Source organism: Curcuma longa, chromosome 6 (assembly GCF_044706935.1).
Source record: "Curcuma longa cultivar G26 ecotype Majalengka, Jawa Barat chromosome 6, ITB_CL_G26_1.1, whole genome shotgun sequence".
Classification (NCBI taxonomy): domain Eukaryota; kingdom Viridiplantae; phylum Streptophyta; class Magnoliopsida; order Zingiberales; family Zingiberaceae; genus Curcuma; species Curcuma longa.
In genome coordinates this window covers 1,031,916-1,057,727 of record NC_133866.1, presented here as the reverse complement: position 1 = coordinate 1,057,727, position 25,812 = coordinate 1,031,916, and the positions used below count along the sequence as shown (strand labels likewise).

At 35.1% G+C, this 25,812-nt stretch overlaps 1 protein-coding gene across 1 annotated transcript; it reads right to left on the bottom strand.

Moving 5' to 3' along the window:
* Positions 1-23: 23 nt before the first annotated feature.
* On the bottom strand, positions 24-15,553 carry LOC141830753 (lysine-specific histone demethylase 1 homolog 3). Its single transcript, XM_074718178.1, has 2 exons — positions 13,744-15,553; positions 24-1,345 (listed from the first exon to the last, which is right to left on the bottom strand). The coding sequence occupies exons 1-2, from the start codon at positions 15,482-15,484 to the stop codon at positions 612-614; spliced, it is 2,475 nt and encodes an 824-aa protein (XP_074574279.1). The 5' UTR covers positions 15,485-15,553; the 3' UTR covers positions 24-611.
* Positions 15,554-25,812: the final 10,259 nt, after the last annotated feature.

Here is a 25,812-nt window from a genome sequence, read left to right as displayed (position 1 = left end):
TATCATTGAGAGCAAAAGTAAACTGTAGCAAAGCATCATTGACTATTAAGACATGAAAAGTTTAAACGTTCCTTAAGACAACCTGATGCACAGAGACTTCAAAACTCGTTTGTAGCTATAACCCTTCATTGGAAAGGCTAAACAGGTGTATTACAGCTAGAGATTCATCCCTCCAAATGAACATTTAATTCAAAAAGAACATGGGGTGTCCTGGTGATCCGACGAGTTGACGTTCTGAGGTACTTGACTTCACAAACGTCAACGCACTTGATGTGCAACACCATACATTTTATAAAACAACAAGAAAGTCAAAGTTGCACTTGTCAAACAACCCAATCTAATCCTTGGAAGATCATGTTTACTTGGCGAACAATCCAATGTGGGCCTTGTACAGAACTAAATCCAAAATCATTTTCAAATGACCTGGCGAAGCTAACAATTCCATCTTTCAGAACTGTATCATAGGTAGCTTCATGTTCAAGGACTTGGAAGATCAAGATCTAGACTAGTTTACTCCACCAGATGATAATAGTCATTTGTTACTAAAAATCGAACACTACGTCTGTGTCATTGCTCTTGGATCATTAACTTGGAATAAACATGAAGTTTTCTCATCGAGTGCCCCTCTCAGCTTTAATGGAGGCAATTACAGAATCAGCGGCAGGTCCTAATCCTCTTCTACCGACCAACTTTACACCAAGCTTTTCACACAGGTAATACAACCTCATGTCATCTCCTCCTCTAACCTCTCTGAGTTCCAAAGCTTGTTGTCGAGATAAAAGCGTGTAGACATGGAGCTGTTGTTGCTGATTATAATGTGTTTGAAGCTGCTGAAAAAGTAACTTGTTGGAATGCGGTTGATCTGCCCTTGAGATCTCGCTTGTATTCCTTTTCCGTGGACCACCCAATGATACTCGAAGAATTGCAGGAGACTTTGGTTCAGATGATTTATGACCAAAAATAACAGAAAAACTTCCAAATTCCAAGTCAGGGTCACGAAATAAATCTGCTAAAAGAGAAGCACAAGCTTGAGTATTCTTAGAAGCACTTCTTTCCACTTTTATTTGTAAAGCTCTAGCATTAGCATGGTGTGCCATGTTAGCAGCCTCTCTCATGCCACTAATAAAAGCACCATGCATAGTAGCAGGGTAACGCCTTGTTGTTGCCTCACCAGCAAAGAAAAGCCGGCCATCTCCAACACTTTCGGCCATGATATCATAGTCATCCCCAGATGCTCCAACACCAACATGTGAATAGGATCCTAAACTGAAGGAGTCGGTACCCCACCTAGTACAAACACTCTGGAGAGGATCTGGAACTTCAATTCCTTGTGGCTCAAAGATACCTGTATATACAAAGTCAACAAGAAGCTAAATTATTAGTATGGAGGTATCTTAAAACTATTAATCCATGAGATGGTAAGATAGTAAAGCAGTTAATGATATGTAACATTTAAACCATTTAGGAAAGATAGACCATAATTTAAAATCTCGACCCGTGTCAAGATTTCAGTCCTAGAATGAAACGATACGGTTTCGGTACCGTATAGTGCCAATATGATTTCTATATTTTTTAAATATAAAATATATTAACTAAAAATAAAAAATTTAATCAAATATTTAAAAATACAAAAAATAAAATAATTTCTTTAAAAAAGAAATATATATATTAAATTAATGGGATAGTTTTATTAAGGTTTAATTAAACATATTTAAATTATCCATATTATAATTAGACATTGATTAAAATTATTAACATAAGTTATTTAATTAAAAGCTAAGTTCCGCCTTCTCGTCTAAGACTCTATCCTCCGCGATCCTTCCTATTTTGCGCTACTAATGACCGCGGGGCTCACGCAATGCACCCCCAGTGGCTGTGGGGGGTGGCCGCGAGGCCCCCGCGGTGACCGCAGCGCCGTGTGTCTCCTCCATGACGGCCAAGGGGCGTGTAGACATCAGAGGCGTACTAGTGTCGGTCAGCGGATAGAACAAAATATTTCGCCTATACTAGGCGGCATGACACAATTTTAAACTGTGAGACAGACACAACTTATACTCTATAAAAAGTACTATGAGACAGACACAACTTATACTCTATAAAAAGTAGTCATACAAAACTTCAAAAATTTATAAGCATATTGCATGGACCATTCCTCAAATTAACTAGTCATCATATGTTGGTAGCTGATGTGCATGTATACTTCACAGAATACTAAACTGCAAAAATTTGTTTAAGCATATCAGAAATCCAAATGAAGCAGCACTATAGTAAACAAAGAAAAGCTTCTTTAGGTCTATTCTGAAAGCAGAGCACCATTGAGACAACAAGATTCAGATCCAAGACCTTGCCAACACAATTAGATGTTTTGATCTATTCCACTGCCAAACAGGCATGCAAAGTTTTCCCTCAAGTACAGGACATGCAGGATCTCACACAAATATGTAAACTAATTTAGTCACTTCAAAATTTGGACTTCTGTTGCAAAAGAAACGTCAACTTATTCCCATGCCAGATATCTAAGAATCAGAATGTCTGAATAAGAATTGCATCCAGACAAATCCCTGCTAGCTTGGTAAGAACCTTTATGGTTGGTGTTGAAATGGATCAAGTTCCACCTTCATATACTCTCATGGAGCTTCTTTCCTCTCCACAAATAGTACATGCAGACAAACTATTTGGTGTACCCAGAGCAAAATATGGTTAGACTGAGTTATAATGAAGACTAGTCTCAACTAACAATGTAGCAGAAACTTTAGCATTTTCATTTGTATATCTGAGGAAGCTGTGTTACCAGAAAATGTACCGATCATTTTTAAATTTCTTTTAAAATAAACAGAGGCCAAGATCCTGATGCACTAGGAGCTAGCCAAGAAGTTTAACAATTAAAAAACTTAAGTATGGTCATATTCGATCAAAATGAGATCAGAATCAGGAAAGAGACATAAAAAAGAGCAAATAAAATAAATAATTTCATATATCCCATTAATAAAGAAAAAGTATATTATAGACCAATATTATTAATTATATTGAGTTTTTATTTATTAAATGTGTAGTTAATAACTAACTACCGGGCTGCGTACAATGGATCCTTTCCCCGACCCCGCAAGGCGGGAGCCTCGTGCACCGGGCTGCCCTTTTTTTTTTTAAATGTGTAGTTAATACTGTCACACTACTATTGTACTTGATATTTATGTAACTTACAGTATAAAATACTTATTAATAAGTGTTATAGTTAAAAGTAATTGAAGTCTATGATAATATAGTTATTGTAAATATAAAATTTTAAAGTGTATGGAGGTGGTATGCACTAAAACAACTAAGTAAAACATATACAGTATTTGGATGCATGTGCAGTCTACAATTTTAATTAAAGTTATGTTACTTGTATTGATAAAAGATAATTAAAATACTATTCAAATTTATATCCTTCTAATTTAAAATCCGAAAATTTGAAGTATAGAAAAGATACTTATAGATTATTACTTCTACAAACTTTTTACCTTTATATCCTAAAAGGTATGTGTTTTTGATTGGCAAATGCCCTAAAAAGACCACTATTTTTGAAAAATACTTAAATGAGCAGATAAAGCTCCTTTTAGTGAAATTTCAAAATAACCATATCCTTTTTGGAGTTAACTATCAGCACCAGGGACATCCTCATCAAGAAAATACATGACAGCAACATAAATTAAGTTAAACTAAGAGTAAAGTTAGATGAAATTGAATGAAATTTAGTCAAATCACAATGATTTCGAATAAAACTATCTGAATTATCTGGCTACTCACTGATTACGACTTCAATCCTAAGAACTCACAATGACAATAGGGAAAGGTTCTTTTTTGTTCACTTGATCGGCCAAAAATAGAACTTAAGGATCATTTATTCAACCTTGTTACAGCTCGTAATTGCCCATTTGTGAGACCTAAGGCCTCACCCATTTCTCTTACTATTTAGTCAAATCACAATGATTTCGAATAAAACTAACTGATTTATCTGGGTCCTCACTGCTTACAGCTTCAATCCTAAGAACTCACAATCACAATAGGGAAATGGCTCTTTGTTGTTCACTTGATCCACCAAAAATAGAACTTAAGAATCATTTATTCAACCTTGTTACAGCTCGTAATTGCCCATTTGTGAGACCTAAGGCCTCACCCATTTCTCTTACTATTATTAAAGGGCTTCGAGGGAGGTTATTACATAGTCAAAGACCATTACAACCTCTCTCCCTCTTGCTTTAAATAAAGCCTGATTCCTATGTTGTTATAGACTCAACTAACAAATAAACAAGAATATGATATAATAAAAAGTATCTAGTATTGAATATGATTTTACTTGTATTAATATTTGTTTTCATTATGTTTAATTCTACACTTATACATTCAGAAAGTTATGATATGGTTCTAGCAAATAATAATAATACGATACTATATATAATTTTATCAATTGTATTATTTATTATTTATATTAGATATTATCACTAATTTGGTTTTTTTTGTACCATTACATGCGAATCAACCCCTTGCCATAGAGATTACACTTGAGTGCCTAACTGCTTAAGATAATAAGTAGGTGACATTATTAATTTGGTATTTGATGATATATAATAAGATTCTTCATAACATCTTTGGTAATCTCACAATGACATAAATTATTTTATCTTTTTCTCTTATTAAAATTTTCCTACTGGTTCGAGTTTCACTCATCCTATTGATCTAATATAATGGATGGATTTGTTGGTTAACAAGATGTCCATTTCAACTTCAATTCAAATTCCAATATCACTTTAGAAAACCTAAGTCTAGATACAAACACTAGATCAAAATCACTAAGATCCAAATTATAGTCGGGCAATATTTTGATATTCCATACACATGGTAACATGAAATATGAAATAGAAAGAGAACTTTTTGGTTTTGTTTATATAAAACATGAATGTAAGAAGAAAAAATGGTATCTTGGAAATTGGAGTACGAGTTTAGTATGCATATAAATAATATATATGCATAATGGTAATGATTTGATTGATTAAAAATATAAATAATTTTAATAGCAGTTGGCATTTAAAAGAACAGAAGTATACTTAATAAATTCTTCAATATTATATATATATATATATATATATATATATATATATATATATATATATATATATATAATAATTTGATATCAGATTTAACATATATAATAAAAATAAAGTGAATAAAAAAAAGACAGTCAGACGCACAAAACTCCTGCCAATATAGGATCCCGGGGAAAGATCAGATCACATTGAGTCTATTGTACATAGGATTATTTTGTATTGCAAGAGATTGTTTTCGCGACTCGAATCCATGACCACAAGATCACACGCAAACAATGTTACCGTAACGCAAAGACTCCCCTTCAATAAAAATAAAGTGAAGATCATAATAGTATTATTTATATGATAAATTAATAAAATTCAAGGAACATAATACAAAATTGTATATAAAAATGAAAATATATAAAATATATTATATAACATTTTTATATAAGATCAGTGGATAACATTGTTGTATTAAAACATAATACAAAACAACAAAATATATGTTATGAATTATAGCCATATTATTCATTATAGATATTATTTATTATAATAATATTGGAAATATTAATTACTATAATACTCCAGTATATAATATAATATAATATAATGATGATCTTATGATATATAATAAAATGTTTTAATTAATTATGGAATAATAATATACATTAATATATTATGTAATATTTTATAACATATATATTGGGTATCATATATATGATAGTACTTATGTATATATATTTTTTAAAAAATCTAATTTGATTTAAAATTTTGGTCTCAATTTAAATTATATTGAGTATCATAATATGATAATATTTATGTATACTTTTAAAATTTATTTATAATGTGAATTAAAATTTTGGCATGGTTTTAAATTTTCAACAATCAAATAAAAGCTACCAGAAAATTAGTTTTCTTTCTTCTCTAGCTTCCATGTTTTACTTTTTCCAATTTCTCACTCAAATTTCAATATCTCCTGATGAAGATAGTCTAACGAACAAGGCCAATGCTTCTAAATCAACTTTGGAATTCCCTCTACCAATTTTTATTGCTATTTATCTCCTATCTTTCTTTAGCTGGCAACTATGTCTATGACTAGCTGTCCAATTCCCTTAAATGATGAGTGTAATACAGTAGATATGATGCAGCATGTAAAAAACTCAAACTCACTAAAGAAAATATTATTAACTAGAAGATAATTGAGTATAATAGAACCTACCACCTTTATAAATTGGTAATAAGAGCAATTCTTCATAAAATAATAACCATCTTAACCCTAAAATATCTCTAATAAACTTCTCTAAAAATTTAAACAAAATTCCAAGAAAACCTATGTTTACCTCCAAATCTCAAATTGTGTTATTCTCTTTGACCTCCAAGCAAATTGTTAGCACATTCTTTTGTCATTGCTTACAAGAATAAGTAGTGTTTCTTCGCAAAGTTTGTTGAGCATGATTTCACCCTTATATTCCTTGGGAGACCTTTCCAATAAATGAGGAACAGATATAGTTTCATTTTTACTTTCATTCTTGTGATATTAAGTATTAACTTTGTATTCCTACTTTTTGGTCATCCCTTCCAATGACACTACGCTTTGTAGCTGTCCTACAACAAAAATCAACACACAAAGACACATTCAAATGTCTACCAGTAATCTAGCATACTCTCAAATTTGAAAATTAAAGTAATTTAAAGAAGTTGGTAAATAAAATAAACATGCATTATGGTTAAATTTTTTCACAGTAATAATAATGAATGTATGTCTTTGTAGAAACTATGGAAATAATAGGACTAATGAATGCATAAGTATACCCTATATTATTATCTTTGAGTCTATGAAGTGCATCAATACATTTTTTTATAAGTTATTATTCAGCTCAATCTTCCAATAGTATCAACATGTGCTTCTCTTATACCCACAAGTAGAATTGCCAGTTTAGCTGGTCGAAGTAGGCAAAGAAACCAAATCAAAATGTTGACAAGCTTTAAACTCAGAAGCTATCATAAATGGGCACATATTTCTAGATATCCTATAGAACCACAATGTGCTTAGCTTAGTTGATTCTTTTGAGCAGTTGAAGTAGTCTGACAAAATTGTAGACTTGGATCATGGTTAATATTGTGATAGTGTTGGTTCCTTCCCTTGTGATAAATGATAATCACTAGTGTTTTGATATCCAATTAACGCATTTAAGTTAGAAAGTGTGATTTGATGAATTTAGTCATGAGTGCATTAGTATGGCGATTGTTAGGCTTTATGATGCATGTGAGGCTTATCTAAGGCTTGATATGAACTCGGATGTGAGCAGTCATATAAAGTTGTTGATTGATTAAGAGCATATCGAGCACGAAGGCGTGTAATGACCCAAAGACCATGCCCCTATATAGAATTATAATATTGTAATTTAGGTTGATAATGTATTGAAAGATATGTATGAGGATGTAATTAAAAACTCTAAGCGGATTATCTGAAACGTTTCCTATAAAGATAGGATTACATCAAAGATCAACTCTAAGTCCATATCTTACACTAATCATAGATGAATTCACTAAACACATCCAAGATATGTTACCACGATGCATAGTGCATAGTTTGAGGATGACATTGTTCTAGTCGATGAGATGTGAAGAGTAAATGTTAAGTTCCAACCTTAACGGGAAACATTAGAAACAAAAGGTTTTAGATTTAGTAAAGTAAAGAGCAAATACATAAAATTTAAGTTTAATAGTATTAGACGAAATAAGAAAATCATTAGAATAGGAAATGACAAATTACCTATATTTGAAAGCTTTATCTATCTAGGATTATTTTTGCGAAAGGATGGAGCGGTTGATATAGATGTTTTACATATAATATAAATAGGATGATTATCAAAATAGAGGAGGGTGTCAGATGGTCTTTATGATCGTAAAGTACTTATAAAGGTTAAAGGAAAGTTTTACAGACCTATTATATTATATGGACTTGACTGTTGGACCATGAAGCAAGCACACGAGTAGAAGATGAGAGTCACAGAGATGAGGATGATAAGGTGGATGTATGGACAGACGAGAATGGACATGATAAGAAATGAAAATATTAGAGAGAAATATAGGGTAGCACTTGAGCAAAAACTCTGAAAGACTCGTTTAAAATGATATGAACATGTACATAGGTAACCAATAAATACCCCAATTAGGCAATGTGATATCATGATAAATACATGACTTGATTAGCAATGATACAATCGAATAAAATTCATTTAAATATAGATGAGGATATACTAGGGGATAAAGTCTACTTGTGTAGAGGATATAATAGAGGATTTTTTTAACCCAAAAGACCGCCTTCTATGAAAGTGACACGATTGATGTTTGCCTCCCGCCTAGGCGGCCACCATTTAGAACACTGGCTATAAATGGACCGAATGTTCGTGAACAAGCTTTGTGTTCGAATTGGTAAAAGCTTGTTTATGTCCGTTCAATACACATAAGATCAATTAAATGAACAAGCTTGAACAACTCGTTAAATTAAACAAACAAGCTTGAACACATATGTGTTCAACTCGTTAATATTCGTGAATAACATTCATGAACAACATTCATGAACAATATTTGTGAACCATGTTCATCAATAAAACTCTTATCAACATGTTAAATAAATAAAGAAAGTTTCAAAATGAATAAATAAGTTTGTATCATCAAACTCAATAACCAACCAAACAAGCTTACAATGTAAAAATTTCAAACAATCAAACAAGCATAAATTGGGAGCTCGATAACATCTAAACAAATCAAGCTCAAGCCAAACTTAAATCAAGCTCAAGCTTATAAAAAAGAAATCAAATTAAGCTTGAATAATCATTTCAACAGTTTAGTTCATTTTAGGCTCGGCTTGGCTTGGTTACCTTATCAAACAAACTTGAACACTACAAAGATAGGCTTGGTTTGTTTACAGTCCAATGAAGAGTTTTTTAGCTTTAGTCCACTCTTGGACGATCTTGTTAGACTTTGCTTTATTAAGCATTTTACTATATTTAGTTTGAGGGAACACAAATCAAATGAGATAAGGTCAACTAAGAGTTTCATCATTTAAACCTTGCTAACCTCATATTAATTGATGTCGTTTTCATTTTACATTCCCTAATGCATTTTTGTGCTTCAACTATCGTGATCTACAAATTGTCATGTAAACAAATTTGGACATCATGTTATTTAAATACATTTTAGCAAAAATTATTAGTTGATTCACCTCTTCTACGCGAGTCATTTGATCATACAAAAAGCATATGAAATATTTCATAAATGCAGCAAGTCATTAAAGGGATTTATAGTAGACATAAATAAAGGATAGTCATACGGGCCTTTAGTAGGATCGAGTTAAGGATTGAGAAGGGCCTCTTTACAGAAGGTCATCTAAAGTGTTCATTAAGAGGTGTATGTATAGGATTGTTAGTGGTTTGCTTACAAGAATTGGAAAAGGATCCACAAGGGGCTTTTAGGTGTTAGGTGATAGAATTTAAAGATGATCGATCTTAGGATAGGTGTCACTAAATGTGACAAGAATCCTAATAGTTATATGAATTGGGTTGTATGGGTGCGGTGATATGCAAAGAGGGTGATTAAAGGGGAGCTTTTGGAATTAAATATTAAAGTTTGCTAGGAGGTTTTTATGTGTCAGGATGGGATCAATCATTAAGATAAAAATTTTGATTTTAACAACAAGTTGAGGGTTTCCTCATAACATTGATTATTAATGTATTCTTTTTCAACCAACGACTAAGGTTTAATAAAGGGTATTTTGGTTTCAAAAGTGAGCAAATTAACAAGAGATTCTTCTAAAGATTACAATATTAGAGGATTAATAAAGTGTGACCAGAAAGGTCTCTTAAAGTTAAATGATCTGGAGAATCATCTGAGCAAAGTCAATAAAGGATTTTTCTAAAGTGAAGTCTTATAGTTCGATTACAAGGGTCTCTTAAAGTCAAATTATCAAGAGAATCATCTAGAGATAAGTTAATAGAGGATTTTTCTAAAGTGAAATCTTATAGTTCAGCTTATGTTATACTTTCATTACATGCTTATGAATTTAGGTGAAATGCAAGTCCTAGGTGTTGTTTTCAAGGTAGGTGTCACCTTTCGATAATGAAACTCCCTTTCAACTTGAACTTAAGGTCGTTTATTTCAGGTTTGTTATTTCAGGTTTGAACTTAAGGTCGTTTATTTCGGGTTTGTTATTTCGGGTTTGAACTTAAGGTCGTTTATTTCAGGTTAGAATAGTAAATTTCTTATGCTCAAGGTTGTTTTCAAAATCCTTTTGGTCTTATAATAAGTATCTTATAATGAAGCAAGTAAAAATGAGTTGCATTCCCTTTTAATTTCTAATTTAAATCCATTAATAAATTGAAAGGTCAACCTAAATTCTTTGCTAACATCATAAATCTCACATAAATTTTCAAATTCTAATTGGTACTTTGTTATATTTAAGAATGATTATTTTAGTTTTTCACTAAGATTCATTCTTTCATAAAAAAAAGTTTTCTTCCATAATATTTAGATTTATATTGATTATAATTTTAAGAAAATAGCTTAATTTTTCTTTAGAAAAAGAATAATGTGACTATCTTTAATCGATGAAGCTATATGTATACGAAGGGTAATGTTCCTCAAAATTATTTAGATGGTTCATTATAGCGTTGTTATGAATCAAAGCTCACCTTCTTGATTTTAGATCTTTATAATTAACATCATATCTCTCAATTCTCTTAAAATAGTGGTGGTGGTGTCTCTTGACATGTTGATCTACAAATAATAATGCTTACAAAATAAACACACGATACACTATGGTACAATAAAGGAAACATATAATAATTTTATACCTTCTAGAATGATAGATGATAACTAAACTAAATAACTTATACGATTGTTTTAATGATATGTGATGATTAAAGTAGGAAAAATATAATATAAGAGGTTTTTTTGTATTTCTAAAGGACTTATGGCAATATGAAAAATTTTATGAGAAATATTAATTAGATGCAAAAATTTTAAATTATCAACTAAATAAGTAATTCATAAAAATAGAGGTAATAGTTTCATCGAGATTTTGTGAACCTAATTTGATGTTCAAGTTGTCACTCAGTTCAAGTCTTGAAAAACTAGTGTGATTTTTATGCTATTTTTTCTCCCTTGTAATTTGTGTCCATTGTTGATTGTTGTGTTGGATCAAATTGCTAGGTAGTTAATCAAATCCCTTGGGTTTGCTAATCTCGAATTACTAAGCTTATTTTTCTTTTCTAATTATTGTAGCTACACTAATTCTATTATTTTCCTAGACATCAAATTGGATCTTAGCCACAAATCCCTTGGTTTTGATACTAAGCCTTTATCAAGCACAGTCTTCTTGATTAACCTTGGTGCAAATTAGGAAAAGCAAGAACTTCCAACGGTGGAAATCAATTGATCAAAGAGGTGTAGGGCGGAGGCCTCACCTATGTTACAACTACTATGAAGTAATACCAAAAAGAGGTAGCTGGCATGGCAATACAAAATTGATGCGTGAGGAGGGTTCACAGTGAGTGCACAGGCTTAAAACGAGTGCAACCATACAAGAGTAGCAATCTGATTTCCAACAGTTCATCCCAGCCGTAGGAGAAGCTGAACCTAGTGTTCCAAAGTGGTGAGTTAAAGCAACTTTGGCTGAGGAAGGGATTCCAATGTCCTTGATAGAGAAGGGGATTTCCACCCAAGCTATGAGTGGATAGGGTGAATGCAATGTGATGCAAGGATTGAGGCAAATGAGGAAGCCTCTTTTGACATCCACTGTTGATGTGGTTGCAATAATGCCATTGCCTTTGCAGTTGCAACGTTGGTGCTGGCAACAATCTAGAAAGAGGTAGCTTGTGGGGAGAAAATCAGCCCATGGAAAAATCAAGGCATGTCAAAGAAATTGAAAACTCTCGAATGGATTAGAGCTTGTTAACTCACCAAAAGAAATATGACACAAAACGTGTATGGACCATGGTGGCACATTCAAAATGTATTGTTCCAATAATTTACCTAAAGTCGATACTACTCGGCACACAACACAAATAATCTATCCTATGTTGTTGTGTCAATGAGGTTGATGAGTATCGTGTTATATTGGCATTTGATACCTTTAACATGTTACAAAATGCGTTAAGATAAATTGAAATGTTTGGACAATACAATGTCAAAATTGTATCTTCCAAATAGGACACAAAGCCTAAACTTAGATTATATACTTGGCCCTCTTCTTTTATGTCTCTTTCCTCCTTCCCCTTTAATTTTTCATTGGCACCATACGTTGAAAGATTGACAAGATCAAAATAGTATCGTTCCAATAAAATCTAAAACACCAACACAATTACAGATTTTAAACTTGATATGAACCAAAATCGAATTAGGTAGACCCTAATACTAATAAATATAGCATGTTAGGTAGACCCTAATACCAATAAATATAGCATGAAAAATTGCACTGTAAACTCAATCAACTCAACTCACCTAAGAGAAAAAATATTTTCACTAAAATGATTGAGTAAAAGCCCTAATCACTTTATAATTTGGTAATAAGACCAATTTTCTTCATATAATAACACCATACCTTAACCCTAAAATATATCTAATAAATTTCTTTAAAAAAATTCAATAACTTTGAAATTTTAAAAATAAAATAAAATTATAAAAAGGAAAGCCTTAGCTTATCCTCAAATCTCAATCTGCTTCTAGTAATTTCATGATTTTGAAATATTTATGGTTTAATGTTTTAAGGTCATCAAGCCTATCGAGACATTATTATGTTTACTAGATGTTATCAAATAAATTTTAACCAAGTTTTAGGAAAATTAGTCTTTATTTCATTTCATAAAAGGGATTTGGATCCCTCATGTAATCTTATTTGACAATAATAATAAAATTTCTATTTTTCTTTATACAAGATGAGTATTCTCTTAATGACATTGTTCCAGTGCTACATCATTATGCCCCTAAAAAATGTAAAATTTCTTCCATTGTAAGTGTATAGAACATCTGTGACTTAATATTTATAGGCATAACAAGATGGTGAAAATGTATGATGAAGAGCACATTTTGGTGAAGATATGCGTCCTTTATGCTTAAAAAACAGGGAACATGTATACCCATGCAATGACTCCAAAAATAAATGCTGATGCTGAAGTCTTAATGGGCCAATAGAACAAGTCTTCACCTCAAAACACTTGGTTTTGCAGCCTTGAGAGTTCAATATGTTATTCATACATTTAGTATGGCATCTTAGAGTCAAAATAATGCATACAATATAAAGAAAGGATGCAAGAAATACAAAAGTTAGGATGGTTTCTAATGAATTCTTGAGAAAATATAATAAATATGAACTTTTCTATGCCCTTTGAAAAGAAAAAAAAAATGCGAATGAATTTCACGGATAGATAACAATTCCTCAGAGAAAACACTAACAACAGATAGATTAACATTAGAAGCTACCCTAACTTAAAACTTGGCAGCATGAGCGAGCCACAATAAGTTCAGAAGCCCTCCTCAATAAACAAGAAATTTTATTCAATATACTCAGGTGCATTCAGTAAAAACAAACTAGAAAAAAGTGACTACTCTGGATAAAGTTTCATATAAAATTAGTACAGGAAGCAATGCTAATAGTAATTAAGTGTTAAATTACCTCTAAGAATCTGAAGAACTAGTGTCACAGCATCCGTGGGAGGCATGGTTTCAAAGTTATGTGCTGCCTCACCTGCAACTAATGCAATCAAGAGTGGTCCACCAGCTACCGTTGCATAACTGTAGAACAAAAAGAACTCCCCTCTACGGCTTTGATCATTCGATAGATGGCCAAATGTATCAATATCTGTGTTCCAAAATACATGAGGGAACAACATTGCAACCTTATTCAACAAGCCAAAACCCAATCTCTTAATCCCATCAAGTTTTCTCTGAGGCAGCTCTGGTACAAATTTTATACTCCCATTTTTCAGGACACCAAGTGGAACAGTGCACAGTACCATGTCACCATCATACACTTGTGACCCTGAGATAACTTGCACTCCATCCCCACTATACCGGATTGTATGCACTGTCTTTTCATAAATAATAGGAACACTGTCAGCTAAAGCGTGAACCAACCTTCCATTACCACCTGGTAAGAAACAATGATCACCACCCATGTCATATGGATCATCCTGGTCCCAAAAGGCAAGCGACAGCTTTGAAAGTAGGCCAGCATTAGCATACTCAAGATTTGCCAAATGCCAATTGAAGAGGTTCATTTCCGCTTCAGTGACAGCATCTCCATACACCTGCCTGAAAGTTTCCAATGCAGCCCCAAGTGAGACATCCATCGCAACTTCTCCCATAGACTGCCTCAGCTGGCTGGACTTATCTAAAAGCTTGTTGAAAGCATTCTCCACCTTGGTATCCAATTCTGGATCCACCGGCATCCCATCTGGCCTGTACAATGGACACTTATCTCTGACCTTATGAAGTGTCGAAGCCAACTGCTTGGCTATAATTCCAAGTGGGTTCCCTAGGGTGCCAGTCAACACGCTTCCACCCAGATCAGCTGCCGCAAACTTGTTTGCGCCTTCCATCTTCTTTGTATACACTCTACCTCCACACCTCTTCCTTCCTTCCAAAACCACAACTTTGAACCCAAAGGACATCAGCTGCCTTGCGGCAGCAAGGCCAGCGAGGCCAGCGCCTACAATGATCACGGTCGCTTTGGTTGGCTCTGCCGGAAACCTCTCCTTGATAGCAGGCGCAACCCCAAAATTTATGTAGCCATGGGAGACGAGGAAGTGATAGGCCGAATTCAGCAGAGGCTCGCAATGCGGAGGGATGACCGAGACAAAAGCTTCTTTTGTGAGCCAATTTGAGACGTTCTCCCTCCATCTGCAAAGGATGTGATTGCGGATGAGGATGTAGTTGACCTGTTCTATGCCGCCGATAGAGGATACGACGCGGGCCTCGATCTCCTCCTCGGTGAGGGAGTCGGCAGGGAAGCCGGCACTTAGAGCGATGAGGGCCTCGGAGGTGGCCTCCTTGTTGATGACGATGATCTCCTCGGAGATGTCAGGATCAGGGTGAAGGGTGGCCTCCTTGTTGATGGCGTTGATCTCGTCGGAGATGTCAGGATCAGGGTGAAAAGTGGCTGGGTTGGGCGGGGGCAGGGACGGGGGCGGGGGCGGGGGCGGGGGCGGTGGTAGGGGTGGGAGTGGGGGCGTGTGTGGAGAGGGAAGCGGGTGATTGGTAGAGGCGCGGCGACGGACGCCGGTTCGCTTGCGCTTGACCTGGAAGGGGACTTGCAGGTCGAAGTTGGGGTTGAGGTTAAAGCTGGGAATAGGGTTGGAGCTGTGCGGGAAGAAATGGGCGGGGAAGGGCTGATCAGCAGGGTTTTGCTCCGACATTTTGTCACTTGATCAGCTTCTTCTTCTACCCTCAACATGTGCGAGGGCTGCCCTTGTTTGTCTCTCCAACTATTCATCCATATTCATCCTTTGTCAGTTTAAAAACTCCCTTACATTCTTGAATAAACCTGGATGTTATTTAATCTTTATAATATAAAAATTAATGGAAATTAAAAAGGAAAAAAATACATTCTAATTAAAAAATAATATATAAATTATTTAATAAAAATCATATTGTTATTAAAAAAAATAAATTTATATCTTCTGCAATAAATTTATATCTTCTTCTGCAATAAATTTATATCTTCGGACATACAGTTGGTATTTAATATATATGTTTAATGAGCTATTTTATAAATATAAAAATAGTATTTTATCAAAATGCCAATTAATTATTGAAAACATTTGCTATCAAAACTCCTATTCTTTTTTTACTCTTTACAACATATACATCAAATAATTAAATTAATATTTTGATGTATGATAAATGATCCATGTGTGTTTATCTTTTTTGTCAGTATAGAAAAACTCAAATAAAAATAAAATCTAAATAGATTAAAGTAGACTAGACATTTGACAAAAGTAAAAAAAATCCTAATAAATCAAGGGCAATTGGAAATTAAGCAGATATCGGACATTTTCGGGATGTCCCTAATAACCAACGAATGGCAAGTGTTTTTTCTTGTGTAAATCCTATTTCAATAGGAACTTGATGAGTTGATTCACCTACACGTCTTGCTTTTACTGCTATATCAGGAGTTACTCTACATATTGTTTGACGTAAAACAGATAGTGGATTTGTTTATGTCTTTTGTTGAATCTTTTTCATGGCTCGATAGAGAATTTAATAAGCCAATGATTTTTTCCCGTGTTTCAGAAAGTGTTAATAGATTGTACACGATCGAATACTAGATGAAAAAAAAACTCTATAGATCGAGGACGACTAGGTAGCTGACATAGATAATGTAGGGAATCATATGTGATAAATAACAAATCGCAGTGGAAAAAGGATCTCTTTAGCGATCCATGCGAAAGCAAACTCATACAAGTTTAGATATATAAAATCCTATCTAATAGGGTATATCTTTGGAGCATGCCTTTCACTTATCCCGCTCGTCTAAAGTTTGTCAAGCTCTTGCACATTCAAGTGTCTGTGCCTCTATGCATATCCACATGAACACTCACTTTTGGAGAAAGTTTTAGTTGTGCTAGCAACCCTTTCGTGTAAGTTTCAGCCAAGAAAAGAGAGGGTAAGAAGATGAACATCCCTTAAATTTTTATACTTTTTTTATACTCAAGCCATGATACCAAAGGTTTTTAGACTTTTGGTATTCCCTCATCAATGCATGATTAATCCTTATTAATCATGCATGATGAATTTAACTTCATCTTCTTCAATGTATGATTAATCCACATTAATCATGCATGATGAATCAAACTTCATTCATCAACTTGGTTTAATTTGAGTCTAACTCAAATTCAACCAACTTGAGTCTAACTCAAGTCTCGATTATTTAATGAGCTTAATTGCTCCTTTAGTCAAACTAAAATGGACTCATCTCCAAAATAGAATGTTATTTGTATGTGACCTAATAGGTTCTCGTAACGTTGGCAATGTCTCTAAAATCTATTTTAGAAACATAAGCAATGAGTGACATCTAGCAATGCATCATTACTGCCCAAGTGACAAGAATATTACGACATAACCTTCGTAACTATGATAATATATAATCATGTCCTTCTATCATCGATATCTAGATTGATCAATAAGGCATAGACTATGTCATCTTTTTATCAATCTTTGTGTTTCTTAATCCCCAAATAGATTCACTCAAGTAAATAAATTCAATATCTCATATTAACTCATTTAAGCATAACCATACATTTCGTGGTCCTACTCTATCAAGAGGCCTCAAGATATCACTCCCGTATTGGAGGGATAAATCCTATCTATATCACTCACATCCCTCTGCATAATTTGTTACATACCCAGTGATCACTTTTATAGTCCATCCTATTACGGGTGACGTTTGACGACACCAAAGTACATAACTCCTTATGTAGAAAATCGTAGTGATTTCAGGTCTAAGGACTATTCATATCAATAGTCACATTAGGAAGTTTATGACACTCATATAATGATCCATGAAACTTTCTTATGGCGGGTCAATTCAGTATACATTCTCTAATGTATATATATGTGTTAACTTGATATCCCATATCCATGACTTATGAGATCAAGTCATCTAGTTGACCTACATGCTAGTTTCAACGCATTAATATCGTCCCTGAATATTAATATTTTACTAAAAATAATTAAGAGTAGTGTTCTCTACATCATCTCACTATCGACTCAAACAATTGATATAATGTAGATAAGAAATAGCTATCCAAGGACATTATTATACTTAATTACCTGACATAAATATAAAGTAAGTATAATAACTAAAAATTTTTCCTTTATTAATAATAAAATAGGATACAAAAGTCCCTAATCAATCATAACATTATTGGCTCTAGGGCTACTACTAATAGATAAGAAGTCCAAAAAAGGACGTTTTAGAAGGTTGTGAAGGAGTGATTTTTATTTTGAGACAAGAGTAGCTTTCTTGCAACTTACACACGTGACTTGACCAACAAACTAACAAGCATTTCAAAATCAAAGTTAAGAGATAGTGGACTAATGGTTCTTACAGTCAATTATGCAATAAAGAGTTGTTCCATCAGATTTAATTTATTCTAATCGACTAATTCATAATTCTAGTTGACTAAACATTTCATATTTATTGATTTATCTTTTATATTTATATATATATAGAAAGAAATGATATGCCACTCACCTTACTCTGTGTACACCTAGTGTTAAATTTTTTCTTTTAATTTTCACTTCCTTTAATATAAATATTATATCATAAACCATAAATAATATACTCTAATCCCTAAATCTTAAAAAAAAAGTTTGAAAAAATTAACATAAAGTGCACACAAGGTGTGTAAGGTAAGATATGTAGGGTAACATTCTTATATATAGAGTTGGTCGACCAAAGTTTAAATAGTAAATTTAAAAAATTAGAAAAGTTAGTAACTCAAATTAATTCAAGTTAGTCTATCAAACTGTAAGATTTGATATTCTGATCTACTGAATAGGAAATAGTGAAGAGAAAATAAAAAATCAATAAAAATGAGGTGGTTGATCGTTAAAAGTGCATGTTAGTTGACCAAAGACACCAACTGAAGTAATTTGTCAAAGGCTAACTTTAACGTGGATAAAATTCAAAGTTAGTGGACCAAAGTGACAAGTTGGCTGACCAAAGACATAGTCAACTAGAAAAATTGATTAATGAATGAGCCATGCAGGTTTAGTCGACCAATAATAGTAAGTTAGTCAGCGTATGACATGGTCATGAGATACAATCATAATAGAGACAAAGCCTCAAAGCTTATCTAGGTTAGTTAACCAAAATGTGCAAGTTGGTTGATTGCGAGTTAGTTGATCAAATGATATAGTTAGTAAATGATGATTCCAAGGCAGACAAAGCAACCCATGTGGCAGACTTTTAGTTAACCAATGTGCAGAATGTGGTTGACCAAATTAGTTAGTCGACCAAAATTAACAAGTTAGTTAACTAAAAGATAATTACCATGGTAGATAATGATCAAATCACTCAATTTAGTTGACCAAAATGGTAAGGTTGGTTGACCAAACTATATCAAACAACATTTATAAAAAAAGTGGACTTGTGTTGTTCGATCAAAAATAATAAGCTTCGTTAGTCATTGTATAGGAAAAAATATCATATATAATCAAGTGCCCAATTGAACCAGATATTCATAATCGATGACTTAGGCAATTTAAGCTTGGGAATTCCTTCTTCCTTCTAAGATTAAGAGGAAGATCTCCCTATATGTCTTAAGGTTTGATCCAAATTAAAAGAATAATTTAAAAATAATTTTGGAACATGATTTTGAAAATAGCTTTTCAAAGATTTTTTAAGGGGTTTTCAAAGATTTATAAAAGATACTTTTGAAATAGTATGCTCTTTTGAGTTTAGACCTTCCCTTAATCTAACACTTCCTTAGAGCTTCTTGTTAACCGCAAGGCAAACTCCTTATGTCTCTCAGAGGTTAATCCAAATCAATAGAATAAATAACTTATGATTTTCAAAAATATTTTTTAATCCATGAATTTTAATTAAACTTTCAATTTGGACTTCCCCTTAAATCTGACACTTTCATAAGGCTTCTTGTTGACCACAAGGCAATCTCCCTATGTGTCTTAGGAGTTGTTCTAAGTCAAAAGAACAATATATAAACCATTTTTCAAAACATGAGTTTTTAAAAATATATTTTCAAAGAGGTTTCAAGTAATTTTTAAAAGATCTTTTAAAAATAGGATCTTTCAAGAATAACCTTCCCCTCAATTAGACACTCTCTTGCCTATGTTGTTGAAGATCGGAGATGGCTGAGACGGGGGGGGGGGGGGGGGAGTGAATAGCCTCCCTTAAAAATTAATTTTCTCCTACAAAAATGTTAGTGTGCAACAGAAAATAACTAACAAAATGAAAGCAATACAAATACTGTGATGTACGAGGTTCGGGGATAACTTGCCCCTACTCCTCGGCGTGTCCGTAAGGTGGACGATCCCTTGATCTTCGGTATATCAAACCCTGGATGAAACCGGCTAAATGAGTCTCCTTCTCGGTGGAGTGACCTCTCCACAATCAATCTCACAGATAGAATGTTAAGTACAGAGATTATAGAAGGAAAACTGAGATTGAGGTAAACAAAATAAAAGCTTACAGCATAGCCTCAAAATGGATCAAAACCTCAAGCAGCTTCCCGAGAGCAAGGCACCACTCCTTGCACCACCTCAGACAGAAAGCTTCAAGGAAGAGCACTGATCATCAGAAAGCGAAGAACACCCAAGCACAAACACACAGACAGCTATTCGTTAGAGTTGCTGTTCTTCTCTCTTCTCCTTCCTCTCTTCCTTTTAGCCTCCTTCTTGTTCAACGTTCTCTGAGTCCATTGCACTGAGCCATGCTGAGCCATCTGAGCTTACCAGCTCCACGCTCCTCTTAGCACACTCACTGATCATCCTGATCATTCTCCTGTGCAGCTCAGAGCACCGTTGTTGTCTTTTACCTGAAAACCAAACCTCGACAAGCTGCCATGATAAAAAGCCAGCCCTTGACTCTTCCTCTTCTTAACTTGAGTTCAAACTCCATCTGCAAGCTTCAGAGAGGATTAGCACAGCAATATCAGAGATAATCAGACATCAGAAATAAGCAGAGCAGAAAACCTGAACACGATCAGAAATGGCTTAATCGATCAGACAATCGATTAAATGTCGTAATTCTTTTGCTTGTCGATTACCTAAGCCCTTAATCGATCACCTGATCGATTAAGGTATGGTAATCGATCAGGTGATCGATTACCAGTCGCGAGTAGGGATTCTCAATAAGCTTGTAATCGATCGACCGATCGATTACCGTAGGCCATAATCGATTGCCCAATTGATTATGGTGCATTCTGTGGGTTTTCTGAAATCTTACAGAATGCTCTGTAATCGATCAGCAGATCGACTAACAAACTAACCCTGGTCTTACAGAATGCTCTGTAATCGATCAGCTGATCGACTAACCAACTAACCCTTGGTTAATCGATTCACCCATCGATTAAACCAATAGTGAAATCAAGAATCATGCAATCTGATCACTTGGTTAACTTGGGTCTCACCCGAGTCAACCGCATTGGATCATGTAATCAGAGAACATACTCCCAAGCCTCCTCTGATAATGATCCGGTCCGAAGACAGGCTACCATGCCTTCTCCGACCATAGTCCGGTACAGAGAACGAGCTACCAAGCCCTCTCTGACCTAATCGGGAGAACGAGTTACCGAACCCTCTCCCACTTCATCTGGTCCAGAGAACGAGTTACCGAGCCCTCTCTGACCTAATCTGGAGAACGAGCTACTAAGCCCTCTTCCACTTCATCCGGTCCAGAGAACAAGCTACCGAGCCCTCTCTGACCTAATCCAGAGAACGAGCTACTGAGCCCTCTCCGACTCAATCCGGTCCAGAGAACAAGCTACCGAGCCCTCTCTGACCTAATTTGGAGAACGAGCTACCGAGCCCTCTCCGACTCAATCCGGTCCAGAGAACGAGCTACCAAGCCCTCTCTGACCTAATCTGGAGAACGAGCTACCGAGCCCTCTCTCACTTCATCCGGTCCAGAGAACGAGCTACCGAGCCCTCTCTGACCTAATCCGGAGAACGAGCTACCGAGCCCTCTCCGACTCAATCCGGTCATTGATCAATCTGGATATATTAAACTTAATTCTTATATAATTAAAATGAACTTAAATCGGTATCAACATCAAAACAACAATCAGGACAAACTGCATCAACAATCTCCCCCTTTTTGTTGTTTGACAACACGATTTAAGTTTAGATCAGAATTTTTCCCTTTTATGTAAGTAAGGAGATCAAGATCCTCCCCCTACAACAGCTATGAGAATAAGAGTTAAGTTCATATCTGTAAGGGGATCAAATCCTCCCCCTACATCAAATCCTCTCTATAATTCCTAAACTTAAGTCTATCCTCTCCCCCTTTGTCAAACACCGAAAAGGGTGTAGACCGGTCATCAAGTCGCACCAACTCCCCCTAAATTCAATCGTGTCTCCTCCTGAAACGCAGTAACATAAAATGAATAGGGATAAACAAGAGAGACAGATATGACATAAGATAAGCATACGATATAAGAAAGCGATAAACATGGTATAAAAATACAAGGTAAAGTAAATGAAACAGGCAAAGTAACAAATAGTCAAAGTACATGCTGATCAAAGTAGCAAGTAACAACATATCAGAGTAGCAAGTCAAACAGTAAAATAGCAAGTCAACAGTCACAGACCAACATGAAAGGACATTAAGCCAGTAACGGGCTCCACAATGGGATCCCCGATAACCAAATCAGAATCATGAAGCGGAGCATCATTTGTAGGAGCATCGGCTGGAGGAGCAGCATCTGGAGGAGCACTGGAGGAAGGCTGTGGAGGCGGGTGACTACTCATCCATGACTGCATCATATCGTACAGGCTGGTCATCTGGCCTCTCATCTCCGTGAAACCAGAGTCCACCCGTGCCTCGAGCGTCGAGAAGCTGGCACCGAGCGTCGAGAATCCGGTATCCATCCGCACGCCAAACTCAGTGAAACGCGCCTCCAGTGACGCCATCTGAGCCTGGTAGTCCGGCTCTGCCACATAGTCAGGATCCTCCTCGTCCTTAGCAGCCTCGACCCCCGCAGCAACAGGATCCTCCTCGACGTCTATCGCAGCGGGCGTAGCAGCCGGAAGTGTACCTGTGCTCGCCCATCTACCCATCGGACCTCCCCATACCGTGTGGTAATCTTGGATTTCGAGAAGACTTGAACTCCAAGTTTGGAATATTTCTTTAACATTTTTTCAACCTTTCGCCTGGTGATGTTTATACCTAAGGACTCTAACCACCCGGTGAGAATATGACCATAAGGCATGTGCACCTTGCCGTTTACCGACGAGGTATGATGGATGATAGAGGCAAAGATGTTAGCGGCGATATCAACATCAAGCCGCTGAAGAAGAGCATGAATCATAAATAGATAAGGAGGTCGAATAACAGCCAAGGCCCGAGAAGTAATGGGCAAAATGCAGTTGATTACGATCTTGAACAAGATATAGTCAACCGCAGACATCCGAAGAGCCCGAAAGGCGGTGATACCGCCATCCGACCCTTACATATTTCTCTTCTAAAAATCAGGCATTTGTGCTAACAATGACCTTCTGATCTTTAGGACTATAAAACAAACCACCTTTCGTTCCTCTATGATAGCCCACAAACAAGCGAACTTCCGTACGTGATTCCAACTTATCAACATTTCCCTTCAGCACATGTGTTAGACTACCCTAAATCCGAATATGTTTCAAACTAGGCTTACGCCTATTCCACAATTCTATGGGAGTAGAAGGTACTGACTTAGAAGGTACCAAGTTTAGAATGTATGCCGTCGTTTCTAGAGCATATCCCCAAAATAAATTCGGTAATTCTGAATAACTCATCTTTGATCTAACCATTTCCATAAGAGTCATATTCCTTCGTTCTGCCACACCATTCTGTTAGGGTGTACCAGGTGCAGACAATTAGGATTGAATCTCAACCTCTGATAAGTAACTCCAAAACTCTCCTAAGAGGTACTCTCCACCGCGATCGGATCGTAGTGTCTTGATACTTTTACTATGACGTTTCTTCACATCAGCCTTGTACTCTTTGAACTTATCAAAGTACTCAGACTTATGTTGAATCAAGTAAATGTACCCATATCTCGAATAGTCATCTATAAAAGAGATAAAATATTCGAAATCATTTCTTACCTGGATAGTTATGGGTCCATACAAATCAGAATGAACCAATTTCAACACTTCTTTGGCTCTATACCCTTTTGTCTTAAAAGGTCTCTTGGTCATTTTTCCTTCCAAGCAAGACTTGCAGGTTGAAAAATTATCCACCACCAGTGAACCTAAAGGTCCATCGGCTATCAACCTTTGAATCCTACTCAAGTTAACATGACCCAATCTCAGATGCTAAAGATTTGTTTGGTTCATTTCCGAATATTGTTTTCTCTTATTAGAATTAGAAGATGTGTTATTAATTTTCATTTGTTGCATCGTAGGAGTTATTGGATTAAGAGTATATAAATTGTCAATCAATGCACCAGAATAGATAATAACCCTATTTTTCTTGATAACAATTTTGTCATCAAAAGAAACATAATATCTATCCAAAAATAATTTAGAAACTGAAATCAAATTCTTTCTAAAACATGGTACGTAAAGATAATCCCTCAAAATCAAAGTCTTATTCCTATCAAAAGATAAATAAACATCTTCCACTGTAATAGTCGCCACTTTCGTAGTATTGCCCATGTAGATGGTAATCTCCCCTTCACGTAGTCGTCTAATTTCTTGAAACCCCTGCAATGAATTGCAGACATGATTAGTGACTCCCGTATCTATACACCAGATATTAGTAGATAACACCGCTAAATATGTTTCAACAACTAATGAATAAGATATACATTTATTGTTCTCCTTTATGTAAGGACAGTCCACCTTTCAATGTCTAGACTGCTTGCATGTGAAGCACTTGCTAATAAGCTAGAATTTTATGACATTTTATGGATTCAATTTGGATTTCTAAATGAAAATAAAATGCTAAATGACATGAATTGATTGAAATTGTGATTTGTTGAATATTTGGATGATTAATTCTAATTTGTGTGATTTAATGGTTAATTTGATATTAATTGAGCTTGATTTCTTGTAGGTCCAAATTGAACCACGATTGAGCCAAATGGAGACTGAGTCAAGCCAAAATTGGTCAATTTGATGGTCCTTAAACATCATGATCAAGATTCGGATTCGATTGGAGCTGAAATCGGGCTAATTGGAGCTTAATTGGCTAATTTGGCTTAAGTTGAGCTAACACAGGTTGAACCGACTTGAATTAACCCGGCTATGAACAGTGCAGTTTGAAATCCATGTTATAACGAGAATGCTACAGTACTTTGACGCGGTTACTGTAGCGTAGGTACTGTAGTAGCTTCGTCCCGTTTCGTTTTTCTTTGGTTTTTCGTCATTTTCATCGCCAGATCTTCGGTTCTTCTTCTTCCAATCCAAACTCCAGATTCTAGGAGGCGATTCAACCATCAGTTCAGCATGAATTGCGATCAGAACCATTGAGGAGGGTTTCTTCAGAGTTTCTGATCCGCGATCAAATTCTGGCTGTGATCTTCAAATCCAGGCTGATCGGAGCTACTATGGCCATAGGATGGGGTTCGTCGAAGGCTATTGAAGCTTCCTGAGCGTTGATTTACCCGCGACTTGAAGGATCCAGCTTGATTCTCAATTTCTTGCTTGTCTCTGTTTTGTATCAACACGGAGGGGTTCTTCGAAGCTTATTAGAGGCAATCTAGATCAATTTGAGCTGAGAATTGGCATTGTTCTTCTGGATTTCCGATCTTTGAGCAGATCTTGTGTGACGGCAAGATTGGAGTTGATTTTGAAGGGAAGATTCGAGTTCTGATTGCATTTCTGAATTTCTGTTCTGTATTTTGTTTCTGATACTTGTTCTTTTTATTGAATTGGATTCGATCTGTTGAAATGTCTTGAATTCAGTTAATTTCGTGATTGCATTAGCTATTGTTGTTACTCTAGTATGCTTAGAAATTTTCATAGATTAAATCATTTAGCATTTGGTTCTTGAATTGTCTAATCTGATTTGGCACAT